At 39.5% G+C, this 24,269-nt stretch overlaps 1 protein-coding gene across 4 annotated transcripts in view; it reads right to left on the bottom strand.

Annotated features, from left to right (window-relative positions):
- KIF6 (kinesin family member 6) overlaps positions 1 to 24,269 on the bottom strand; it is a 293,420-nt gene that overhangs the window by 264,763 nt on the left and 4,388 nt on the right. For all 4 annotated transcript variants that reach the window (XM_015237481.3, XM_072945065.1, XM_072945067.1 and 1 more), the window contains exon 3: positions 20,337 to 20,411. In XM_015237481.3, the coding sequence (XP_015092967.2) occupies positions 20,337 to 20,411 (75 nt within the window). The remainder of the gene's footprint in view (positions 1 to 20,336; positions 20,412 to 24,269) is intronic.

The raw sequence follows: 24,269 nt of genomic DNA, 5'->3' as shown, positions 1-24,269 counted from the left end.
AATTCTGGCTCTACCACATCAGAGCCCTGTGGCCTTTGCAGGTTACGTGCTTCACTTTCCTTTCCCTTAGAACGATGGCATTATTTATACAGACTTCACAGTATAACTGAAGGGATTAAGTTAGCATGTGAAGCATGGTATCAATGAGGATCCCAACAGGAGACAGACAGCACACTCTATTCATTGAGAGCCTTTTTACAAAAATGTAGGACATACAGGGGAGCCCCAAAGAATACTGCTGAAACCCAGGGCTACTAGTAGTGGATTTGATATTACCCCTAGGTCTTAAAAGTACAATGGGGAAGAAAGGTTACTGGAATCCAGAAGGAGAATTAGAGAGCAGGCTGCCTTGAGAAGTAACTGATCTTCAGCCTGAAGAAAACAGCCAATCCAAGGTGACCCTGCAGGGAGAGAGCTGGGTGGAGGGGGTGTTTGACCTCACTGTCCCTTCCCCTCTGATTTTCTGCTGGCTTTCCATTGGCTGAAACCACCCAGAAGCCAGAGGTCAGGAAGCAGGTAGATGAGCCCACAAGGCCCAACCACCAGGACAGAGACCAGGAAAGGGGAAGATGAGAAGTCTGCAGGGGCAAACGAAGAGATCCAGCTCAAGTACTTCCATGTACTGAAACCACCTGATGCTTTTAAGCATCTTCACTTCCACAAATATACACTAGCTGCAATTAATTACATCATACCAATTGGTAGCAGTTGTAAAGATTAGCTCAGCTCGACTGCAGTTCAGGATTAATATACCCCTATTTTCATTTTGATTGATATAGACCAGGCACCAAGAATTCCTTATTTATTCAATTTATTATGATCTAGGAGAAAAGAAGTATCACAGAAACTAGCCGTAGCCTTTCTCAGATTGCCCAACAAGAAGTTGCTGTAGTATTTTGTAACCAAGACAAACCCATAAGAGAAGTGTGGTAAAGACGTCTGGGGCATACTCTCCTGAGCCCTGGGCTTCTCAACAGAACAAATGGAGAGTCACGAGGGGAGGTGGAGAACTGTACACAATCTGACTTTTTATTTATTGTGAATAAAGACCATCTAGTTCTGAAATATACTCATTGTAGAAAATGCTTGGAAACTGCAACTGGAAACCTACTCTCTTATCACTTTGAACATTCTGTGAAAGATATGAAAATTTTGAGAGTACGAAAAGGTAATTTTTAAGTGTAAAATGTAAGAATTAAACATCAGGTCATGAAATGCTGCTGTATCATAGTTTAATAATAATGTACATTTCCAAATATATTTGGTCACAAAGTCAAACATAATGCAAGGTCTCATCTTAAATTTGGTAGTAAATCACATTTTTATTATCTAATTAATTCAAAGCACAAGAAACTGTGCATCACTTGGCAAATGGGGAAAAGTCAAAACATTTCTTTGTATTTATTAAGTTTTTATTAGAAATAAACTTTATAATGTAACATTTACTAATATAGTAATATAAACTTAGATAATTCTTTCTTTTACTCTATATGCCAAATGATTACATAATTTAAAACATCTCTAAAGGGGTTTTCAGTATTATATCATTGTGAAAGAGCAAGTGAATCCAAAAGGGTGATAAACATTAGTATAAGGTAATGATGCAACAAGAGACATCTTGGCAGTTCTCTTAGAGGCCAGTTCTGCTAAGTCTTGCATGTGAGGCCTCAAATTAGGGGCTTAAACTTCATTCTGTACACAACGGTAAGTTACTGAAGGTTTTCAGCTGGGAAGAAACAAGATGGGTGCAACAGTTCAGAATGATGAACCAGGACTGCAAAATGACCTGGGTGGCAACAGGCTAGAGCAGGAGGCCAGCTGGAAAAGCAGAAGCACAGGGACCACTTGTGAGCAGGGACCTGAACTGAGGATAGTGTGGGGAGTGGACAGACAGGTGCAGACAAGAAAGAGACAGACAGCCAGGGGGAGGGAAAGAGGAGAAGGAAGGGAGGGAGAAACGGACAATGAAGGAAGAATGGACAGGACTGATTATTAACTAAATGCAGAGGACAAGGGTAGAGGAGGACTCAGAATAACCTCAAAGTTCAAGCATAAACACTGCCATGTCATCCACAGGAGAATCAGGAGGAGGAGGGACAGGTGGGTGACTGTGTTAATCTGATAAAGCAACAAACAGAGAAGACAACACCATCCAGATGGAAACAGCCAAAGGCAGGGGAAAATGCAGTCAGAAAAAATCCACTGATGGAGATGTGAATGTCAATGAAGAAAACATACAATGTCACAGCAACAAGGGCTGGAGGTAGGGTTGCCAGATAAAACACAGGGTGCCCAGTTAAATTTAAATTTCAGATAAACCCTGAATAATTTTTTACTATAAGGATGACCCATGCAACATTTAGGACATACTTATACTAAAAGTTTATTCATTATTTATCTGAAATTCAAATTTAACTGAGTATCCTGCATTTTCATTTGCTAAATCTGGCAACCCTAACTGAAAGTGAATTAGGAGATGTATGTCTGAAAGAGGTGAACTGAACTGGAGACAAAGGCTTAAGTGGTAAATTTAGTAAAAAACAAACAAAACCCCTCAAACTTGAAACTAAAGAAAATGAGTCTTTCTATGCTCATTTAAAAAAGAAAAACCACCTAGTTTCCCCAAAGTAACTGGTTGCCACTCTCTTCATGACATGATGGCCATATGGGGACATGGTGGACTTTGGTTTAGTTTAAGGTCACTGTGACAGGTCACTTAGAATCATGCTCAAAAAGAATTTTATTGAGGAAGTTCCATACTCGCTTTTTCATCTTCTAATCTTACAGAAGTTAAGAACATCAGATAAATAGCCAAACAGTTTTTTCAATATACTGAAGTTATGATATATGACTCATCACAGTGAGGCCTTAAACATATTTGAACATGTTTACAGTTCACATAAAATATGTGTCTAACAAAGAAGAATGATGGTTTTATCACTGAGATATTGCTCCACCTCTGTTCATTACTTATTTTGTCAAGTAATCTCTAAGGGGAGATATTTTTAGCATACCTACACTTTAATGCATTTACTGGAAGCTACTTAATATACAACCCTATCGTACTCTTACTGTTCCTTAAAGGATTTGCAATATGTGAGATGAAACAGAAGAGTTGTACTCAATATTTTTTTTATGAGAGAAGAGTGTGCTATATTATATATATATATGTATATATATATATGTGTGTGTGTGTGTATATATATATATATATATATATATAAAACTCACTTTAAAAAGGGATACAATAATGCACCAGCTAGTTAGGATAGACATGAAGTAGTCTTTCAGCATCAAAAGGATAATGGTCATAAACTCTCGTCTATAAACTCAATTCACGTAAGGAAGAATGGTGGTGGTGAGGGAACAGCAGATGAGAAAGCAATAGTCATATATGGTACGGTACGTATAGCAGCCCGGCCCCGGATCAACACACACATAATGCCCAGGGAAAGTCAGTATACGGTGGGGCTCTGAGATTAGCCAGGAACCTCTTTAAAGCATGTCTGACACCTTAGGCAAGAGAAGGAAGGGAGCTCTTAAAGGCACCAAATTAGCACAAATCCAGAGGTTTTAAGGCTTTCCTAACTTGGGTCACATGGTCTTCCAGCTCCATGATCAATGCTTGGTGTGTGTTTTAGGAGACAGCATGAGGCACAGACTTCTCATTGCCTCCCAAAAGTCTTTCTCCCCTTTTTCTTTAGTAACCAAACCCCAGATTTTTATCTGTGAAAAAGAATAGTTCCTAATTGCTAACATAGTTGGCTATGCACCTAAATTAAGATTGAAAATACAGACACTCCTAAGTGAAAACGTACTGTACTACTTTCATCATTTACATTGAGGCAAAACAGCGTCTCATAAGAGAAGAAATATTCTTAACAAGCAAATAAAGAATTCAGCCACTGGGGTTTTCTTTTTATTTCAACTGTTTAAGCTTTTATAACAAAGTTTTTAGTGTTCTGAAAGTCTTTTATGACTACAATTATATGAACAACACAATTTAATTAGCATGCATTCAGTGTATGCTCCATAATAGGAATTTTCATTAATTAAAATGGATGGAAATACAAAAGCATTAGCTGTAAACAATTTGAGGAATCAAGAATCTAATTTGCCTACTGCACAACAAAGAAAAATACATTGCAGTTACATGAATAATTCTGGCTTTCACAGCAACTGCATGTTTATCTAATAATTTCAGACTTCATTCATTTTACAAATATTCACTGGGTAGCTACTATGGGCCGCACTGTTATAGGGGCTTGGGAATCATCGGTGAACAGAATAGAAAAAGACCCCATTCCTTGTGAAGCTGACATTCAAGCAGAGGAGACAGATAATGTACAACAGCCATAGTACATGGGTAAATTATATATGTCAGATGGTGGAAAGTGCTATGGAAAAAAAAATGTAGACTAAGTAGGGGGGTCAGTAGTAGTTGGGGAGGGAGTGGGCTGCAGTTTTCACTAGGGTGGTTAGGGCATGCCTCATTAAGAAGATGCCATTGAGCAGAGGGTTTAAACAGGTGACAGTGTGAGCTATGTGCCTATCTGGGGGAAGAGCATTCCAGGCAGAGGAAATAGCCAGATGCCCTAAGGCTGAAGATTTTTGGAGTGCTGCAACCTGAAGCACAGTGAGCAAAGGGGAGAATATGAGAAGATTATAAAAAGTCATAAGTTAAGGGTCTTTTTGTTTACAAGGAGGAAGCAGATCCTGGGCAGACCTTGGGATTTTTTGGTCGAGCTAGTTACAATATTGGTGAGGCCAAATACATTACAAAAATGCAGGGCCCCTTGTTCGAAAAGGAAAAAGTGCTATCAAAGATATTAAAATATAAAGCTTTTTCCTTTAAAAACATTTGGCACCTATAATATAGTAATTACTTACAATTACATGAATAATAGTATTACATGAGTAATGATAAACTTTCAAACTGAAAAGAAGTCGGTATTATATTTTATAAAACTAAAAAATAAAACTTTAGTAATATATCTTGATGGATCACATAATTTTCCTGACTTGTTTTTCTACGTATTCATTTACAAGATCATCGAATTTTATATTTTTAGCAATTTCATTTTCAATTAATATAACTGAAAACTTAGCAAATGCAAGATCACAAATAACTCTTCTTTCAGAAGTTTTCCTTCTTGTGATGGTGACTTAGGATCTACTCTCTTAGCAGTGTAGGATCTATCATCTTTGAAATATACAATACAATATTACTAACTACAGTCACCATGGTGGGCAGAGGTGGTCAAAGGGTACAAACTTCCAGTTATAAAACAAGTAAGTCATGGGGATGTAATGTACAAATAATTTTTGATAATTTTTAATTTTGAGCTTTCTCATCTTTCTGCTGATGCAACTGTTACTGGAGTTGTTAAGAGTATTTCACAGGCTGTGACAGCATTGAGATAAATGTCCTATAAATTATTTCAAAATATAAATTTTAATATACTAAGCTGATGAATCTTATAAAACAATTTCTCTAAAAAGACTTAACCCTTCATATAAATCAGTTTCATGTAAATTTGAATTTAATTTTAAATGCAAATATATACAATGTATTTTAATGTTTCCTCTGATACCTCCTGCAACTTGTGGAGGTTGAACAAGAAGCTGAAAGTGGCTTTATAACTTCTACATTGTTCAAAACATCTGTTTAAGCATTCAATCACTGTACCTATAGGATTCTAAGGAAAAATTTAATTTTAAAATTGTCTTCTTCATTAATTAGTTCATCTGAAGCTTCATATAAAAATAGTCTTTTCTATTGAATGTGATGATCTTTAAATTTAATTTCTATTTCGAAGCCTGCAGATATTTTCTTTACAATGTTGCAGCAATTTTCAAAACTGAAAATTCTAAGCTTTCTGAAGAATTTTAACACCTCTCTGATATGCTTTACTGCAATGTCCACATGTCCGCTTTTATTCGTTAATAACTTACTGATAAAGCTCGCAGCCTGGGCACCAGCAGTTCCTGTTCCAGTGCTCGGGCTGGAGAGTTAAATGTCAGATGCTGCCAGGACCCACTCTCAGGACACAAGGGACAGCCAGCCTTGCAGGGCTGTCCTGGTGCTGCTCCCTTGGGAAGTCCCTACCATCTCTCGTGGCTACTTCCGCTGATGCTGTGGCGGTGGCTCCCCCTTATTGGTCCAGATCCCAGTGTGCCTGCCCCCTCAGGGGCCCCACAGCACCCTGGACTGTTCCTAGCTGTGCAACTGGCCAAATGCTATTAGTGGATGCCACCTCCTCTGCCTAAGCCAGGGATCTCCTTTCTTCATGAATATGCTCCTTTGTTCCACTGGGCTTGACTTTTAAAATGCAACTTGAAAAATAAAATTATTAAGAATTTCAAGATGGCAACAGCAGAAGATTAAACCAATCATGGGACCCTTTTCAGTGCAGAGCCCTACAAGACGACACAGCCCACGTCCAAGAAGCCAGAGCTGCTTCCGGGCCATCATGAAGAGCTGGGCTTTTTCTCTGAATGAAATAGGGAGTAACTGAAAGGCTTGGGGCACAGAAATGACAAGATATGCTTCACCCACAGTCACTAGTGAAGAATACAGGTTTTGCATTTCATGCTGGAGAACTAGACTTGATAACTGATTCAAGCATTAAACTTGATTTGCACAACTATCATTTTGCTTCTAGACATTCAATACACTCAAAAGTAATTATTAAAAAAATCATGGTGTACAATCTAAATATATGTATGTTTTATTCTGCCAATCATACCTCAACAAAACTGGGGGAAACAGTAATATTTAAAGCTTTATTCAGGCTAACATTAGGTATAAACAAAGCAGATCAAGTCAACTTCTAAAATGTGATCCTGATTTAATTAAATGGATTTGGTTGTAATAACCAAAAACCAAGAAAAGGAAGGTCATTATAAGAATATGAGAGCATGAGGAAACAGCCCATTAAGCCTCTATCTCTGAGGACCTTCTCCTTGTATACCTCTGTCTAGGTCATAGCTTCTGCTGATTCATAACTGTCCTCCCCTCTATCTACCGCAATCCCTCCACACTCTACCTGATCGTCTTCCAGCCTCTGCTCCTGCAGCCAGAAGTCTGCTTTGTCCAAATCTCCCCAGTTCGTACTTCCAAGGGCACCACTCTAATGGCCCCAGATCATTTCTATTTGGGCAACAGTATCAGCTCCAGATCCACCTCCTAAGTCACAGGCAGCCTTTACGTTGCTGCCTTTGACTCAGATTCCTTCTTCTGACCATGCTGCCGGGGACAAAGTCACAGAGTCACAACCACTTCCCCTGGAAACTGTGGCTGGGACAGTTCTCCCTTATCAGAATCTGTGAGGATGACAGGCATGGAAGCCTTTGCTCAAAATGTCTTCTGATGCACAGCTTAGTATCTTTCATTTCTGTATATCATTGTGCCTGGAATTCTACCAGTCTTGGCCTAATTTTGGTAAACAAGGACCTTACCCTGTTTAACAAAAATTTCTCTAAGGAAGTTAGGACTTACTTGCCCTGCCTGATATATAGGTAGCACTCCATAAATGTTAGCTGAATGAGTGATGAATAACATTTAATTTATCTAATCTACTTGTTTTCCTCTGAGAACAGCTACATTGAATGAAGATATTTTTATGGGCAGGAAGATGTTATTTGAAGCACATGAAAATTTGACAGAGCAAGGGAAAAGGGTGTGGTAGTTAGAAAACCATACAGAGATGATGGATGTCTGGAGCACAACAGGCAAAACTCGGGTGTGGGAGGTGAAAGGGAGGTTGTCTCTCAACCGCCTGCATCCAACCGCACCCCCCAACACTGGCCAAGACAAAACAAACATCTCAATTTTCCTATTTGCCAGGAGGAAAGAGTTAACACTGTCGAATGCTGCTGAAAGGTCAAACAGGATGAAGACTGAAAGATGTCCACTGATTCAATGACAGGAACATCACTGGTGAATTTAATCAGGGCAATTTTTGCGAAATGGAAGGAAATACATAAATGCAGCTGTGTGATACATCAATTTAAGGATCACAGGACTATGAAAGGAAGATCTATTCTAGTCTCAGCTCCACAACCTAATGACTGTGTGACACTGCAGAAGTCCACTAAATGCCCAGAGTCCTGGTTTTCTCATCTAAAATGGGAAAAAAACACCTATCTACCATAGTGCTACGGTAAAAATTAAGTGAGATAAAACCTGTGAAAGTGCTATAAGGCTGGAAAAGCCCTATATAAAGTATAATATATCCTCACTGTTATCAAATAACAGTAAGTAAATTTGTTCATGTTATTTAGCAAGAAGTACACAAAAAATCTGACCAAAAGCACATGGCCAAGAATAGGAAAGCCAAATTCATTGAGAATGACAGAAATTTTGCTAAAAGAGCTCTGCTCCAAGTAAAGCAACTTTCAAATGAGGAAGATATTTAGATCTACAAGTGACAAAGCATTAGATAGATTTACTGCTATATTTTCCCCCCAAATTTAGACAACATATTTTAACTATGGTTGTGCTTTTTGCCACAGTCAATTATAAATTCAAATAACTATAGTAAAAATCTTGCCAGTTGTAATCAATCACTACACATTTGGGTAGGAAAGATTTTCCAGAAGGCTTTGCATTCTATTTGCTTTCTTTGTATATCACTCTTTGGGAGGATGTGAAGGTGAATACAAATAACTAGAAATACCTTTGGATCACCTGTAAATGCATCTTCAAATCCTGAAATAAAGATCTATGGTAAAATTGCAAACTTGTGCCTCAGGAGAAACCAAATCTAAAAACAGTCAAGGGGAAAAAATCCATAAAGAAAAACATTCATAACTTGGTAAAATTCTGAATTGGAATGAAGAATCTTTTTCTATAAAAACGTTGGTGAGGAGCCAAAAATGGATGATGGCTAATAGTGAGCACATATTATGTACTGGAGCATATATTTTCATATATAGTTCATTTGATCATCATGGCAAATGAAGCAGCTATTACAGTATCACTTTCCCCATTTACAGATTTAAAACTGAAACACAGAGAGATTAAGTCACTTGCCCAAAGCCATGCAGCTTTTACATATTAAAGTTGGGATCTGAACTGTGCTTGTATGGCTCCAAAGCCCACGGCTGTAATCAATGTGTAATACAATCTCCCACAATTACTTCTTTAATTACCTACCTAATCATAATTAATCATAATTATTTATAAAAAGTAATTATAATTAATTACCTAACTTAGTCCAAATAGTTTCTGATGTCTCTGTTAGTTTTTAATCTTCTATAAATGTTAACAACAGAGTATTAAACCAAGAGGGGTGCCCTTCTGAACATGGGGCCCTTTGCTGCTATGTAGGTCTCACACCCCAAAAGCCTGTCCTAGCATTAGGATAAGTGCTTCAATTTATTTTAGAAATAAGTGCGATGTAACTTATCAACAAACAAACACTAATTTTGGAATTGTAAAGTTGTACAGAGTACATCTCAGACCTCTGGGAAAGAGATCATTAAAGAAAAATACGAGTACCCTCTGTCCCTACCTTCCCCCACCAACCCCTCCCAATCTATATTAAGCTTTATGCCAAGATCAGAGAATCTCAAACTTTAGTTCTAGTTTAGTGCATCAGAATCACTTAGATGGCTTGTTAAGACATAGACTGCTATGATTCAGTAGGTCTGGGTGAGCCCCGAGAATTTGCGTTTGTTAACAGGTTCCTCTATGATACTCATGCTGCTGGTCCAGGGGCCACACTACGAGAACCATTAGACTAGACCAAAAAATCAGCTATCTGTTGTTTTATCTTCGATTCACAGAAAAGGCCTCGTTCCAAAAAATATCTCAGGAAGTAACCAAAAGGAAAACTCCTTTGACAAGAAATAAAACCCATCACTATGCATTCAGCAAGAAAGGGAAGGCTACAGCTCCCAAAGGCTACCCTTCTGTGTCCTAGTTCTCTCACTCAACAAATATTCACGGACCAGCCAGCATGTACCTAACAGCGTTCCCCAAGCTGGGGATACAGCAGTGAACAGGTAGAGAGCTTTTACTTTCACCAAGTTTACGTCTGAGTGGGACGGAGGCAGGCAATTAACAAATTTAACAAGAAAATACTGCGTGCAGTATGTCAGTTGGTGATGATGCTATAAAGAAGACCAGAGCACAAAGGAGTGAGGGTGGTCAGGGGAGGTCTCATGGAGAGGACATGTGAGCAGAGAACTGGAGGACAGGACTGGACAGGCCAGGAGCAAACCTGGGAACAGGGGGGTTCTAGGCAAAGGGAATAACAGCAAGTGCAGAGGCCCTGAGTTGGGAACACATTTGATGTGTTTGAGGAATAGCGATACGAAAAATAATGTTTTTAACTATTTATGAATGAGGGAAGTTTTCTCATATGCTCAAGGATGAATGCCCAGAACAATCCTGAGTATGTGAATGTCAGAATATTGGGAAGAAATGCGGCGAGCTCTCTCACCCACACTCAATGTGCAGATAACTTGTCTTTTTTTTTTTTTTCAGATAACTTGTCTTCATTCTGGTATTGCATGTATTAAGACCCCAATCTCACATAAAATGGAGATACAAAGAACACTATTTCTGAGTTTCCTTTTGGACTTTGTTTTAATCTGCTCTTCTGTTGGGAACTTGCTGAAGAGAGAAGCCCAGAAGTTTTCAGGCTACAACTGGCAGAAATGTGGGTGTACTGTAGCAGAAGCGAGCGGTGCTCCCATCCCTGTCTACTCAAGACTCCCTGCACCTATTCACCCTGATGGCTTCTCACTGCCAGGGCCTGTGGCTCTCTGCCCCCACACTGGTCCCACCTAAGGTGCTTGTTTAGTTCATGTACAGGTGAGGCTGGAAGCAGCCCTCTAACCAATGATGGACAGGGGTGGTTAACTACATAGGTGCTCAGCTGACCCTTGGGTGGGACAACTCTGAGGCAGGCTCCTCACAGCCCCCTAGAGGATTCTAGTGGGACTGAGTCCCAGTCGCCCACGGCAGTAGCCTGCTCTTTAATGGGCCGGGAAGTGGCTTCCTTTCCTTCCCTGTCTCATTTCTCCACATCCCAACTGGTGCTTCCTGGGCTACTTTCACTCAAATCCTGACCTTGGAATGTGCTTGTGGGAGGCGGGGGGCCAGCCTCAGACAAGTATTTTCTAGCTAAGGAGTCACATCGCTGTGTGAGGGCATCTCTGATCTACTGGTCAGTCTCTCTTACTGTCTTTAATTCAAGCAATGTTTTTTTTTATTTTCTCAGTGACCCAGTGATTTTCATGTTTCAGAACATGAATGTGCTCTGCCAGAGAACTCACAGTGCCCACAATCAAATGGCTTCATACAACTCTCAGGCTAGTTGTTCAGAGGTATTTTACCAAATGAATTACAAATAGTTTTAACTTGTTATCATTGCAGAAATGATGGTCTCATGCAATTTCTTGACTGGTCACTCCTAAGAAGGGTATCCAGATTTAGCCTCATTTGTTTACCTGCAATAATAAAATCCCTATTTTTAAAGTGCATCCTTAGTACAACCTAGGCTTGTTTGATGGACTGCACTGCTGCCCTCGGCAAGTTCATTAGGTGTGGGTGGAGGCATTATTATCCACTTTCTTACTAAGAGCTCAGTGGAGCACCTCAAGGTCATGATCTTATGTAACTCCATGGTTACAAGTTCCTGTTTTTAAACACAAAGCCATGTTTTCAGTTAAACGTATATGTTTCAGTTAAATTTAAAAGGTGTTAAGATTTTAAATTTAACAATACTAGTAAAATCACAGAAGTCATAAATGTAATGTCACAAGGAAATTCAGTATAGTAGGAAGTGCAGCCAGTAACAGGTACCTTGTTATAAACAATGCCTCTAGTGAGGTGGAACTGTGACCTAAAGTTGAGTAGATCTGTGGGAGCCAATGGGTTTTTGTACAGTTTGGTGGTGACCAGTGTTTTCTACTTGAAAGACAACTTTGAGAAAGAAAATGTTTACTGGCAGGCATATTTTGATGAATTCTAATGAAATTAGCTTTGTTGAGGCCCTTGGGGGAGAAGTTCTAGTCTAATTATTCAGATTACCGAATTTACTGAATAGAAGAATATCACAAGACAAGTGACACTAAAATTTTCATATCTGGGAATATTAATATTATACCTAGAAATAATTATACACTTACAGGAAGTTGCAAAGGAAATACCGAGTGGTTCTGTGTATCCTTCATCCAGTTTCCCCCAGTGGTTATAGCTTGCTTAACTATAGTGTATGATCAAGACCAGGAAACTGATATTGGTACAGTAGCGTTCTATGGCATTTTATCACATGAACAGATTCAAGAAACCATCTCTGCAATCAAGATACAGAACTATTCCATCACCACAGAGATCTACTGATGCTGACAGTTTACAGTTTGAATGAAATGTAGAAACTTTACTTGCCTTTAAACCTCTTCACCCTCCCCTGTTTCTAATCGTCATGTCATGCTTTGTTTTTTTGCTTCACCAAACATAACTTTTCAAACTCAAAAGAAGAAAAGTATATTTTATTAATTCATTTAAAATTTTTTATTGAAGTACACTCACAATATGTCAATTTCTGGTATACAGCACAATGTCCCAGTCATGCATATATATACATATATTTGTTTTCATATTCTTTTTCTGTTAATGCATATTTTTGTTCTTTTTCTTGCTCCTTCTGTTCTAACATTCTAAGATTCATTCTTTCTTCATTCCACCCCCATCTTTTTTTTTTGAAAGAACTTCTTTATCCCTTCTTTTAGGGTAGATATGCTGACAACTAATTCTCTTAGTTTCCCTTTGTCTGAAAATGCCTTTATTTCCCCTTTATTCCTGAAGGATAATTATACTGGGTGTCGGTTTCTGGGCTGACAGTCCTCTTCCTTTAGCACTTGAGAATATTCTGCTACTTTCTTCCCAGCTCCACGACTTCTGATAAAAAATACATTATAATTCAAATTATTTTTTCCCTGTAGGTAAGGTATCATTCCTTCTTCATTGTTTTCAGATTTTCTGTTTTTCATTTTCTGAATTTAACTAATATTTGTCTTAGAGTGGATTTCTTTGAGTTTATCCTGTTTGGAGCTTTCTCAGCTTCAGAAAGTTCTAGTTTTATGCCTTCTGCCAAATTTGGGGGATTTCCAGTCATTATTTCTGAGAATACTTTTCACCCATACTCTTTTTCTCCCATCCTTCAGCACTCTGATGACATGAATGTTAGATCTTTTGCTGTAGTTCTCACAGGTACCTGAGAGTCTGCTCATTTTTTTTTTCAGTCTGTTTTCTTTCTGTTGTTCATGTTGGGTAATTTCTGTTGTTATATTTTCATATTTATTATTTATTGATTCTTTCATCTGACTTCTCCATGCTACTGTTGAACCATCCACTAAAATTTTAATTTCAGTTATTGTACTTTTCAGTCCAATATTTCCATTTAGTTTTTCTTTATATCTTCATTTTTTTGGCTGGGATTTCATATCTTTTCATTTGTTTCAAACATGTTCATAATTGCTCACTGAAGCATTTTTATGATGGCTGCTTTAAAATCCTTGTCAGATCATTCTGAGACCTGTCTTATTTGTGTGTTAGCAACTGTTTCTCCTTACGGAAGTTAATACTTTCAAAGTTCTTGATATTTCTTATTTAATGCCTACTTTTCAATTGTATCCTGGATAGTTTAGGTATTATTTATGAGATTCTAGATCATAAAACTTCTCTTCTGACACGCGCTACTGGCGTCACCTCACTACTGCCAGGTGGGAATAAGGGTCTAGTTTCCCCACTTGCCTCTCTTGGCACCTACGGAGGGGCCTCATTCCAGCCAATGGAGGTGAGACTTCAGGCTGTCTTCTATGCCTCAACTGACACCTCCCTGGATAACAGGCGGGGCACCTTGCTGATGCTCACTGACACCACAGCAGGATGGGGAGGCCTTGTTACTGCTGGATAGTGGTGAACTCCCAGATCCCATAAGACTTCCACTGACAACTTGGGGGAGGGGCAAGGGGAAACTGTTACCTCCAAGTAGGGATGAAAGTCCTACCATGTCCTCAGATACCACCCTGGCAGCAGGGGAATGGGGTGCCTTTTTACAGCCAGGCCTTTGCTGTCTGGGTAAGGGTGGGGCCATGGGTTCTCCATGGTATTTGGACGGAGTAGGGTAACCAGTACCTAAAAGTTTCTGTCTCACTGGGTTGCCCCCTTCCTGGTCCTCTGGCTATAGAGAGAAGAATTTTTTTTTGGCACTTTGGTCTGAGTCTGTTGGTGTTTCTGGGCTGCTAGTTTCTCCAGCATCCAGTCTGGGATGCATGAGGCAAACAAAACAACACCGGGAACTCACTGTTGCATCGTTCCTTTAGGTCCTGGGGTCCCCTGGCTTCTACCTTCTTGTCTCCACTTTTCAGAGTCTTCTATGTTTCTTTTATATATAACACTCAGAGTTTTTAGCTGTACTGAGTGAGAGCAATAGAGAAAAGCGTGTCTACTTCATCTTGGTCTGGAGCAGAAGTCACTGTGTATATATTTAAAGTGGCGAAAAGAATAAAGATTTCTAACTTTTCAACCCTTAGACTGAACAGGGCATTGAAGTTCACAAAGTGCCTTTATATGTATTATTTATTCTCATCCTTAAAACAACTTGTAAATTTGGTATTATTAGCATCTCCCTTTTTCACATGGAATAATTGATTCAGAAGTGACAGGTCTGACCCAGAGTTATATAGTGAGTTAGTCCCAGGGCTGAAGCCAGAATTATTCTACTTGGTGTCAAATTTTTTGAGCCAGGTAAGGTAGAAGCATGAGTGTATGCAGGTGAATAACTGACCAATAAGATTTTTTAAAAAATACTCTTCTGCAGCCCACCTTCTCTTGCATTCTGGTTCTCTTATCTTGAAGGTGCAGGATCTGTTCTCTGCTTGTGCAGCAAGACTGGGCATCACTAGCAAAGTCTGTTTCCTAGAACACAGGTGAGACCCCTGCTGAGCTTGGCCCCAGCCCCGCTGGGACTATAGGACTGCCCCTCTTACAAAAAAAATCCTTCTACCAAGCCCTGGTGTGCCATCCAGCCAGAGCACCAGTGTACAGACACTGGCCTATGTCATTCTCCAAGTCCAAGGTGGTGGCCTGGGAGCTTTCTTTTTCCCTTCACCCTCTTCTTAGCATAAACTGAAAGACTGCCCTCGATAATGTTCATCATTTGTGAAATCGAAGGTTAAAAAGCAATGGTTCACAGCAGCATTTCAAAAACCAACCTGGTTGGCCTTGTTGCAGTGCAGATGCTTTAGCTGTCCAGTAGCGCCAGCTATGGCGACCTATATCTCTGGCACAACCAGTCCTCCTGGCAGTGTGCACTGTATTCATTTTGCTCAAACCATGTTCTCCTATAACACTAAATTTACAGATTTTTCCCAAAACTACTCACTGTACCTAAAATAAAATTTCCTACACCCCAAGCTTTTAGGTAAAACATAAGATTGGCTGGAGAACAGGGGTTCTGCAGATTTACAAGTGCATGTGATAAAACCGCCAAAATGTCTAGACTTCAAAATTTTCTCCCTTAATCTTTAAGCAAAATTCATACTCCAGAATGATGTGCTGTGTTTAGCATGTGGCTTCAGGTATCCCTGACAGAGTACTATGTACTCCCAAGATCAATACACTCCAGCTTGAGAAGTGTAACACTAGGTGAAACAACAAATAAAGATACAAAGTCTTTTATATGGGGCAACACTGTACACCACGCATATTTGTGGACCTACTAAATTCTATCTTTACAAAAAGTTATTCCAAAATCAACGAGCAAAATTAATATGATAGAGGGCAGTTTTTACCTGTTACTAAATAACATAGGCTATATTTCAGAAAAATCAAAGTTTAGAAGAGGTCCTAGTGGAGATGTACCAAACGATAAATAAGACTCTTCTATTTAATTTTCAATGATACAAATTTTTAGCTTTATAGATTCGCATCACCAGTCACACAATTCTGCAGTCATGGAGTCATAAAACTGATTTGAATTAAGTAGGAAAAGGTGAGCCTAAATTTGTAAGATTCCTGAATTACAGAATTTGGGGAAGAAATACAATTAATTTTATTTAGCTTTAATTGTACTCAGTAAACAGAGTTAAGCTACAGTGGGTTAACCCAATAGAACAGCATTAAAGAGTGTGCTGAGTAGCTGGATTTATGTTGGGAATATGTTCCTGGAGACAAATCTTCACCAGGAATAGCAGGCATTTCTGTTTAATATCTAAAGCGGCACAGTTTCCATTCACCACGCCTGCCAAATTATATAATTCTTAAAAAATTTTTTTCAACATATGGGGATAAATATTACTTCAAATGCTGTGTATTAGTGAGCCTTTATTGATATTTTATATTTTACCATTTCAAAGTCACACACTTCAAGTTTACACAAAGTGTTAATGTACTATATGACATATTTAAAGGCAATGAAAATGGTGATTCCTCTGGCTCTTAAGGTAGTGTTAATTTGCTTAATAACCCTCTCCTTTGCAGATGAATCAGAGAGAAATGTGAGTCTGCCTCCATCTGCCTATCCACTTTCCTACAGAGTAGGAGCCTGGCTTAGAGACAGTGACCAGAGCCCCTGGTGATGAGCAACCCCCAGGAGGAAAGAGCCTTCTCACACCCAGCAGATGAGTTCAGGGCATAACCTGTGCACAGCCCACACCATTCCTTCCCCACAGACATGAGGGGAGGCACAGTGAATAGAAATGGCATTCTCAAATGACAGAGGTGAGCCCACCACCGAGAATCACCAACTATCTGAGGGAACTCTGTACCAGGAAAGCCAGGCACCAAACTCAACAGAAGAACATTCACATGAAGAAAAAGTATATAGGAAAAAAAGCCAGTGTTTCCAAAAAGATAATCATTTTGTTCAGAAGAAAAAGGGTATTATATCAGTAAACAAGAAGACTTTTTTCACTTACTACAAGTGAAAAATAAAACTGTAAAAATTAAAAATTCAACAGGTAGGTGGTAGAGAATATACAAGGCTGGAAAGCAAATTACCACCCTGAAAGACTGAGCCAACAGTTTCAGAAGAAGACTACGGAGCAATAGCTTCACAGTGATGAGAGGAAGGGATTGTTAACCTGCAATTCAATACCCAGGCAAACTGCTACTTAACTGGGAAGGGATATAAAGAGCTTCAGAATGCTCCCATGTCTTGAACTCGCTCTAAAAAAATTACTAGAAGATGATTACCAGCAAAACTAAAAAGGAATCCAGGAAACAGATATGTGGATAAGAAATAGTGATGACTGAAGAAACAAACATAACTTAGAGATAAGTTTAAGTAAATGCCGATAATGAAAATGATTACAAACAATCCAGAATGAAATGATCAGTTGATCTCAATACTTAAAAGTGCTGGGGGAGTAGAAGAGGCTAAGTAAAAGTGTGCTAAGGTCCCCACCTGGGGAGAAGAGAGACAGACAAGCAGGAAGAGGGAGGAGGTTTAGATGCTGAAAAAAAAATACAAAGAAGTTTAAATACCTGAATTTAAACCACATAGAGGTGTTGAAGCAGAATGTACACCTTGCTAGAGAAAACAGAAAATGGCAAAAACAACAACAAAGAACACAATCAACCAACAAACAGCAAAAAAGGAAAAAAACCAAACAAACAGAGAGTAGGATAAATGGAAAGAAGTAAGTTGAGAGGAGGAAGAGCTCCAAACACTGTTGTAGTAATTGTAATAAATATAAACAGGTTAAAGAAGCCAACTAAGTATCAGGGACTCTGCATCTGGCTACAAAGACAAAAGCCAGCTATGTTTTATCCACCAGACCCATATTTAAAAATTAAATGGCTCAGGGCTGTTGAGTTAAGAGATCAAGAAAGATAAACCAGATAAAAGCTAACAGAAAAAAAATTAGCAAAAGCAGTTTCAGGAAAAATGATCTACAAGAAGTAAAGTACTGAAAAGGACAATGGGGAATGTTTCCCTTTGAAAGTTATGATCCACTGGGACAAACTTGAGCAGCCTGGATAATAATGCTCCTGCCTGTCATTTCTAAAATCTTTTCATCATAGAGTTGGGTAACTTTGTCAAGTCAGTGAACAAAACAAATAAATCTCCAGCCTTCATGGAGCTTTTGCTATAGCAGAAGGTAGACAAACAAAACAACTAGTAGGTTAACTATAGAGTATGTCAGATGGTGACAAGTGCTAAAACAAATAAAATAAAATCAGAAAGGGAATGCAATTTCAAGTCAGGTACTAATAAAGGAAGCCCTTACTGAAAAGGGGCTACATGAGCAAACAATTCAAAAGAGCTGAGGAAGCAACTCTGCAGATTTCTGAAGGAAGAAAATTGCAGACAGAGGGCACGGAGGGAGCTGAAGGAGGAAGAGGGAGTAAGATGGGAGAGGTCATCAGCAATGGGAGGGAAAAGCAGACATCCATGAAACGCATACTGACATTCCCTCCCCAGATGATTTTAGGAAGCCTCAAAATAAAACACGAGATGAGCTAACTGAAAAATGACATCACCAAAACATTACTAAAAAGAGGAGAATTTTAGAAATGTGTGACACCCAATCTAGGAGACCTGAATTTAGTCTAAAGGGATGCTATTGGATTGTGACTACAACTAGAATAGTTTAAGTACTCAATTATATTTTACCCTCTGCGCTAGAAGACAGTATACAAAGAGAAGGGCTTGATTATCAAGTTCAGGTGAATAATGGACAGCATGGTGGCTGCACCTAATAATACTTATAATAATATGTGCCATATACTTGAGTGTTGCTAAGAGAGATCTTAAATGTTCTACCACAAAAAAAAACCAAATGGGAACTATGTGATGAGATGGATGTGACAGCTAATACTATGGTGATGATCATTTTGCAATTTATAAATGTATCAACACATATACCTTAAACTTATACAATGTCATGTGCCAATTATATCTCAGTAAAACTGAGGAAAAAAAGAGAGAAGGGCATGGCTTAGGTGTCAATATATTTTCAGCAATGTCATGGTTGAGGGTGTACTGATCAGTGGACTTGAAAAATGGGTTTATTTAGCAGATGTATTGTTCATTTTAATCGTAGAGAGATATATATCTGGAGATAATGAAGTCATTAAAACCAACCAAGTGACTGCAGGATTGGACAGCAACTTTATTAGTAGTAATTTCCCATACAGACTCCCTACAAAATGAGAGTATGCTTATCTAAGGGCTGAGAGTCTATCCCAAGGAATCTTTGCCAATACATATTGATAAAATGGCCCTCCAACTGATTCAGGATGATTTATTCTCACTTGAGTTTGGTTCTAGTAGGCAGCAGCCCAGACCTATTTGGGTATACAGAAAGAAAAGGGACCTGAGCTAATACGGGTCAAGATTTTAAATAGGGTTGTTATACTGAGGTGGATTTGGGTTGACCAGTATCAGGCCTCCCAGGTACCACTGTACCCAGTCCTCCATCCATCTAACCATATGTTTGAAATACTGTACCAAAGAAACAGCACTAGACTTAACAGTTAGACCACCACCTAGGACTCTGCCACCACTAGCCACCAACCCTGAGCAGTGCCATTTAATCTCTCCAATCCTGAGATTTACTGTCGGCCCACCCAGTGGTAAGCGGATTTTTAAAAACAGCTCTGACTGAGCTCCTGCCCAGTCTCTTGGCTGTCAGTCCTAGAGTGGGGAGGGAGATATGGTGACCCTCCCCGAAGCTGTGAGCCAAGTTTGCCCTGGCCTTTGGACCCAGGCAAAGGCTTCTTAGCCCCTGGGCAGGGGTGGGGGGATACCAGAAAATGCTACCTTCCCCCAAACCTGCCCATCTGTCTGTCCCTCCCTCCTCTTGTTTTCCTTTAGCTCCTCTGGTTCTATTTGTTCATTGGCCACTATGTTCATTCCACAGGGTTCCCCCAAAAGTGGGGGGGCCTTTTCCTTTCATCCCTTGGGGCACTGGTGTCTGTGCCCTGCCGTGCCCCCGCCTCAAGGCAGCATCTCCTATTTGAGCCCACCAGCACAGAAGCCTGCCTGGGAGCACACCCTGGGCCCCTCATTGTGTTGCCAATTTATTAACAACAAATAAACCAATTAAATGGAGACTACTAAAGAACTTTTTTTTTTTTTAATGGGAGTAATAAGAGCTATTCTGTCTATCTCACTGGTTTGTTTTGAGGTTGAGACTCCAGATCTAAAGCAAACAAGCTATATGAATAGAAGCTATTAATGCTATTTCTTCACAAGCCCTGAAGCCTGAGTATATAATTGATATACTGAAGCATATTACCACAATTATCTGAGAATTGAAGGCGTGATGAAAAACCACTAAGCCACTGAACAAAATATAGGAAATCCTACCTCTCAGCAACTGGTTTGGCAATGTTTTCAAAAATGGCCTCTTGCTTTGCATCCTGATCAAAAATCCTTTGAAATCTGCAAATGTGAAACAGTAATTATTTAAAAGCCAAGGCTTCAAACACTATTGGATTAATACTTTTTTTTTTCCTAAAAGCTCTGCAAATTACCCCATATTTACATCACTGGGCTTACCTAACCTAACACAATGTTTGCCCTGTAGCCCCAAATACACTGTGCTGTTGTACCCATGGATCCAAATGGTGGGTAAACAGTATTGCTTTGACAAGATCTGCACAATAAATCCCTCTGAAAAACTGCAGCAGCTTTGAACCAAATAATAAACTGTGTGTTTTTTAGCTCTCAAGAGGGACAGTGTCTGCAATTGGCATCATATTCAAATCTAGATAAGAGCATGAAATGGAAACCCAGGAACAGGATGTACACAGCCAAAGAACTTCTGATGTCTGACCTGTAAGAAAAGAATGCAGCTGTGAAATATGTGATTATTGAACTTAGTTTTAAAGTTTTGAGCTGAAGTTTATTTTCCATTAATTAGGTACTGCATCCTGGTATCAGCTCCTTAATTCTCAGGGCAGTTTGTTTCATTCTGTTGATCATGAGGCAAAAGTTAAACAGTAAATTAAGATAGACCTGTCCTGTAAAGGAAATCTCGATCAGATTGGCAAGGCTGGGGGCCTGGGGATGGGAAGTGGTGTCAATTTCACCCTTCTCGCAATGGTGCTCTGACTTGGCTTAGTAAAGGCTCACGAGCACAGCGGAATACCTGGGGGGAGACTCACGACCTATTCTTTACAGTGTGTTAACTTGCCATTAAATCATGAAGAAAGAGACAGGGAGCAAGACAGACAGGAGGAGGAAAAGGAAAAGAGAGGGAGAGGGCACGGAGAAGGGGGAGAAAGAGAGAGAGAGGAGAGCATAAGCACATAAGGCAAAATGTTAATAACTTGTGACTTTCCCACAAAGGTAGAAGAGACTTGATTGCATCATTCTTTCACCTCTTCTGCATATTTAAAAGTTTTCAAAATAAAAAAATTGGGAGAGGGGGACTTTAAAGAAAAACCTTTGAAACAAACATATTGAGGGCATCCTGAGCAGCTTTCACAGTGGCTTAGGAACCTTTGGTGTCGGTGTCAGCTCACACAAGTGAACTGGGCACAGGTTTAACTAAAGTAGAGACTACATGAAATGCAGGTTTGTTTTCACTATGGAGGAGTTCAGAAGGGTGTCAGGAGCTGGACTGGAAACATAGAATGGAATGAATTCATCTTCAATCAATATTAATTTCAAAAGATTCCTGTGGCTTATCAACCCCGCTTTTGAAGAAACAAATAATGAAACTGTATACAAAGAGACACCATAAGGCACTGCGGGCACTATGACATTTAGCAGGTAAAATTATATTCTAGACAGCAGTATTTACTGAGTGTGTGCCCAGGACACTCCTCAAAACCCTCTAGGTGATTGATAGCTTCAGATATGAATGCTGAGATAACACGACTGCTCAGGTTTCCTGACTGCTGGCAGGTCCTTTCCTTTATTAGGAAGTTAGGTAGGCTTTTTCTACACTCCATTTCAAATTTGGTGCATGCTGATCTCTTCCCATGTCAAACCTGTTCCTCCTGGTCTTCCTCTTCCCAGTAAACGACAACTCCATCCTTTTAAAAATTCAGTCCAAAACCCTTAGAGTATCCTTGACTCCTCTCTTTCCAATACACTCTACATTAAACCCATCAGCGAACACTGTCAGATCTGACCTTCAGAACACACCCAGGACTCAACTATTTCTCAGCATTTCCACTTGCTACTGCTCTGGCCCAAGCTGCCATAATTTCTTGCCTGGTCTCCCCTACCCTCTGACAGTCTATTTTCCACATGGTAGCAAGAATGATTCTGCTGAAACAGAAGTGAGATTATCCCATTCTTCTGCTCCCAACACTCCATGACCTTCCCTGGCACTTTAGGGAAGGCTGCATGTGCTCAGGCCACACTGCTGCCCCTCTAACTTTCTTCCCTTCCAGCCCCCTTGCTTACCCTCCTCCAGCCACACAGATTCCTCATGCTTCTTCAATGCACCAGGCAGGCACCCATCCCAGGAACTGTGCTCTTGCTCTGTCCATGGCCTGGATTTCTCATCCCTTGGATATTTGCAGGTCTGGTTTCCTTGCTTCCTTGAGATTTGCATTCAAATGTACACCTCCCCTGGTCAGCCTTGAAATACTGCAGCCATCCTTCCACTTTGCTGCCCTCATCCCGGGTCTCCTCAATCCCCATCCCTGACTTATTTTTCTCCACAGTACTCCACACTTTCCGACACGTGCTGTACTTATTGGTCTGCTTGCCCACCCATCTGCTCCCACTAAAATGTCAGCGCCTAAGAGCTAGAGCATGGTGGCACTCCCTGCTGTATTCCTAGCCATCAAAACGGCACACAGAGGATGGTCAAAAAAGATTTACTAATTGCATGAATTTTCTTGGGAGAAAATGACCTTTAAAATGCTCAAATATTTCTCTCTGAACATATGTATAAGTTAAATGTTTACTTAACTTCTTTATTTAAAACACTAAAACCAAAATTTTTAATTCAGAGATTCAGAAAGAAATCTCAAGATATTTACAATAAGCAAATAACACATCTACAATAAACATATGCTGAAATGCACTGTTTGTAGCTACATAATACACAGGCTACTTTGGAAAGGGCCAATAGAGAGAGGCATGGTCAACTGTTTCTTAGCAATCAAACAGAATCATGCTGAATAAAATGTCTTAGCAAATTCTGGCTTCATGGAGACAGGACAAGGCCAGCTATCATTAAGTCATAGCTACCTAGGTATGTATTGTGGTTATATCAGGGGGAGACTGCCTGCTTCAGAAAAGCAAGGCATGTATTATAAGGCTGCTCCTTAAAGGATTGAATGAAAGGCAATGAGAAGCCAAAAGACAACGTGAGGATCACCATGTGCTAGCCATCCCACTTGTACTTAATGTAAAAGGAGACCCCAAAAGAAGATGGGGTGGAGGGGGAGGAGAGACTATATATGAGAGACAAAGGGTAGAGTTGTGAAGACCAAAGAGAATCTTTATGAGATAAAATGATAACAATAATAATGAGGAGGATGAGGTGGGGAGGGGAGAAATAAGAAGTGGAGAGGAAGAGAGAGAAAGAGAGAGAAACACAAACACACAAAAATCTAAGATGGTTTTATCCAAAGAGCAGGGGCAGGAATAGTCTCAAAATAAGGCCTATGTAAAACAGCCTAGAGAGGAATGCATGAGGGCAATCAGCAGTCCTTCAGCAGGACCCACAAGCCCATTACCTAAGTTTGGGCCAGAGATTAAATATGGGTTTAACTTGAGCTCAAACTTCTTCAGAAATCAAAAGTGGAGATTAAAGGAAATTATGTCATCTGATACTGAAGAATAAAGATAGTATGAAATAGCCATAATCCCCAAATTCAAGGCCTGGCTACCAGAAGAGTATCTGTACCAAAGGCACTGATGATAACCTGAGGGTGGCTATTTGGTACCATGTAGTGCAGCACTCTGTGAGAGAAATATAATGCAATTCATAAATATCAGTACATGTGTAATTTAAAACTTCCTAATAGCCACATTTTTTAAAAAAAGTAAAATTAAACAGGTAAAATTAATTTCAACAATGTATTTTAGCCCAATATATCCAAAATTTGGGATGATTAAAATCATTTTAATATGTGATCAACATGAAAAACTTATTGAGATATTTTATATTCTTTTCTTTTCCATACTAAGCCTTCAAAAGTCTTTAATATATCTCACATCTACAACGCGTCTCAATTCAGACCAGCTACCTTCCAAGTGCTTACGAGCTACATGTGGCTAGTGGCTGGCACACTGGACAGTACAGGTAAGAGTGTTCATATAAGGTCAGTA

The sequence above is a fragment of the Vicugna pacos genome, chromosome 20 (assembly GCF_048564905.1).
Source record: "Vicugna pacos chromosome 20, VicPac4, whole genome shotgun sequence".
In the NCBI taxonomy this organism is placed as follows: domain Eukaryota; kingdom Metazoa; phylum Chordata; class Mammalia; order Artiodactyla; family Camelidae; genus Vicugna; species Vicugna pacos.
This window is presented reverse-complemented; position numbering and strand designations above follow the sequence as displayed.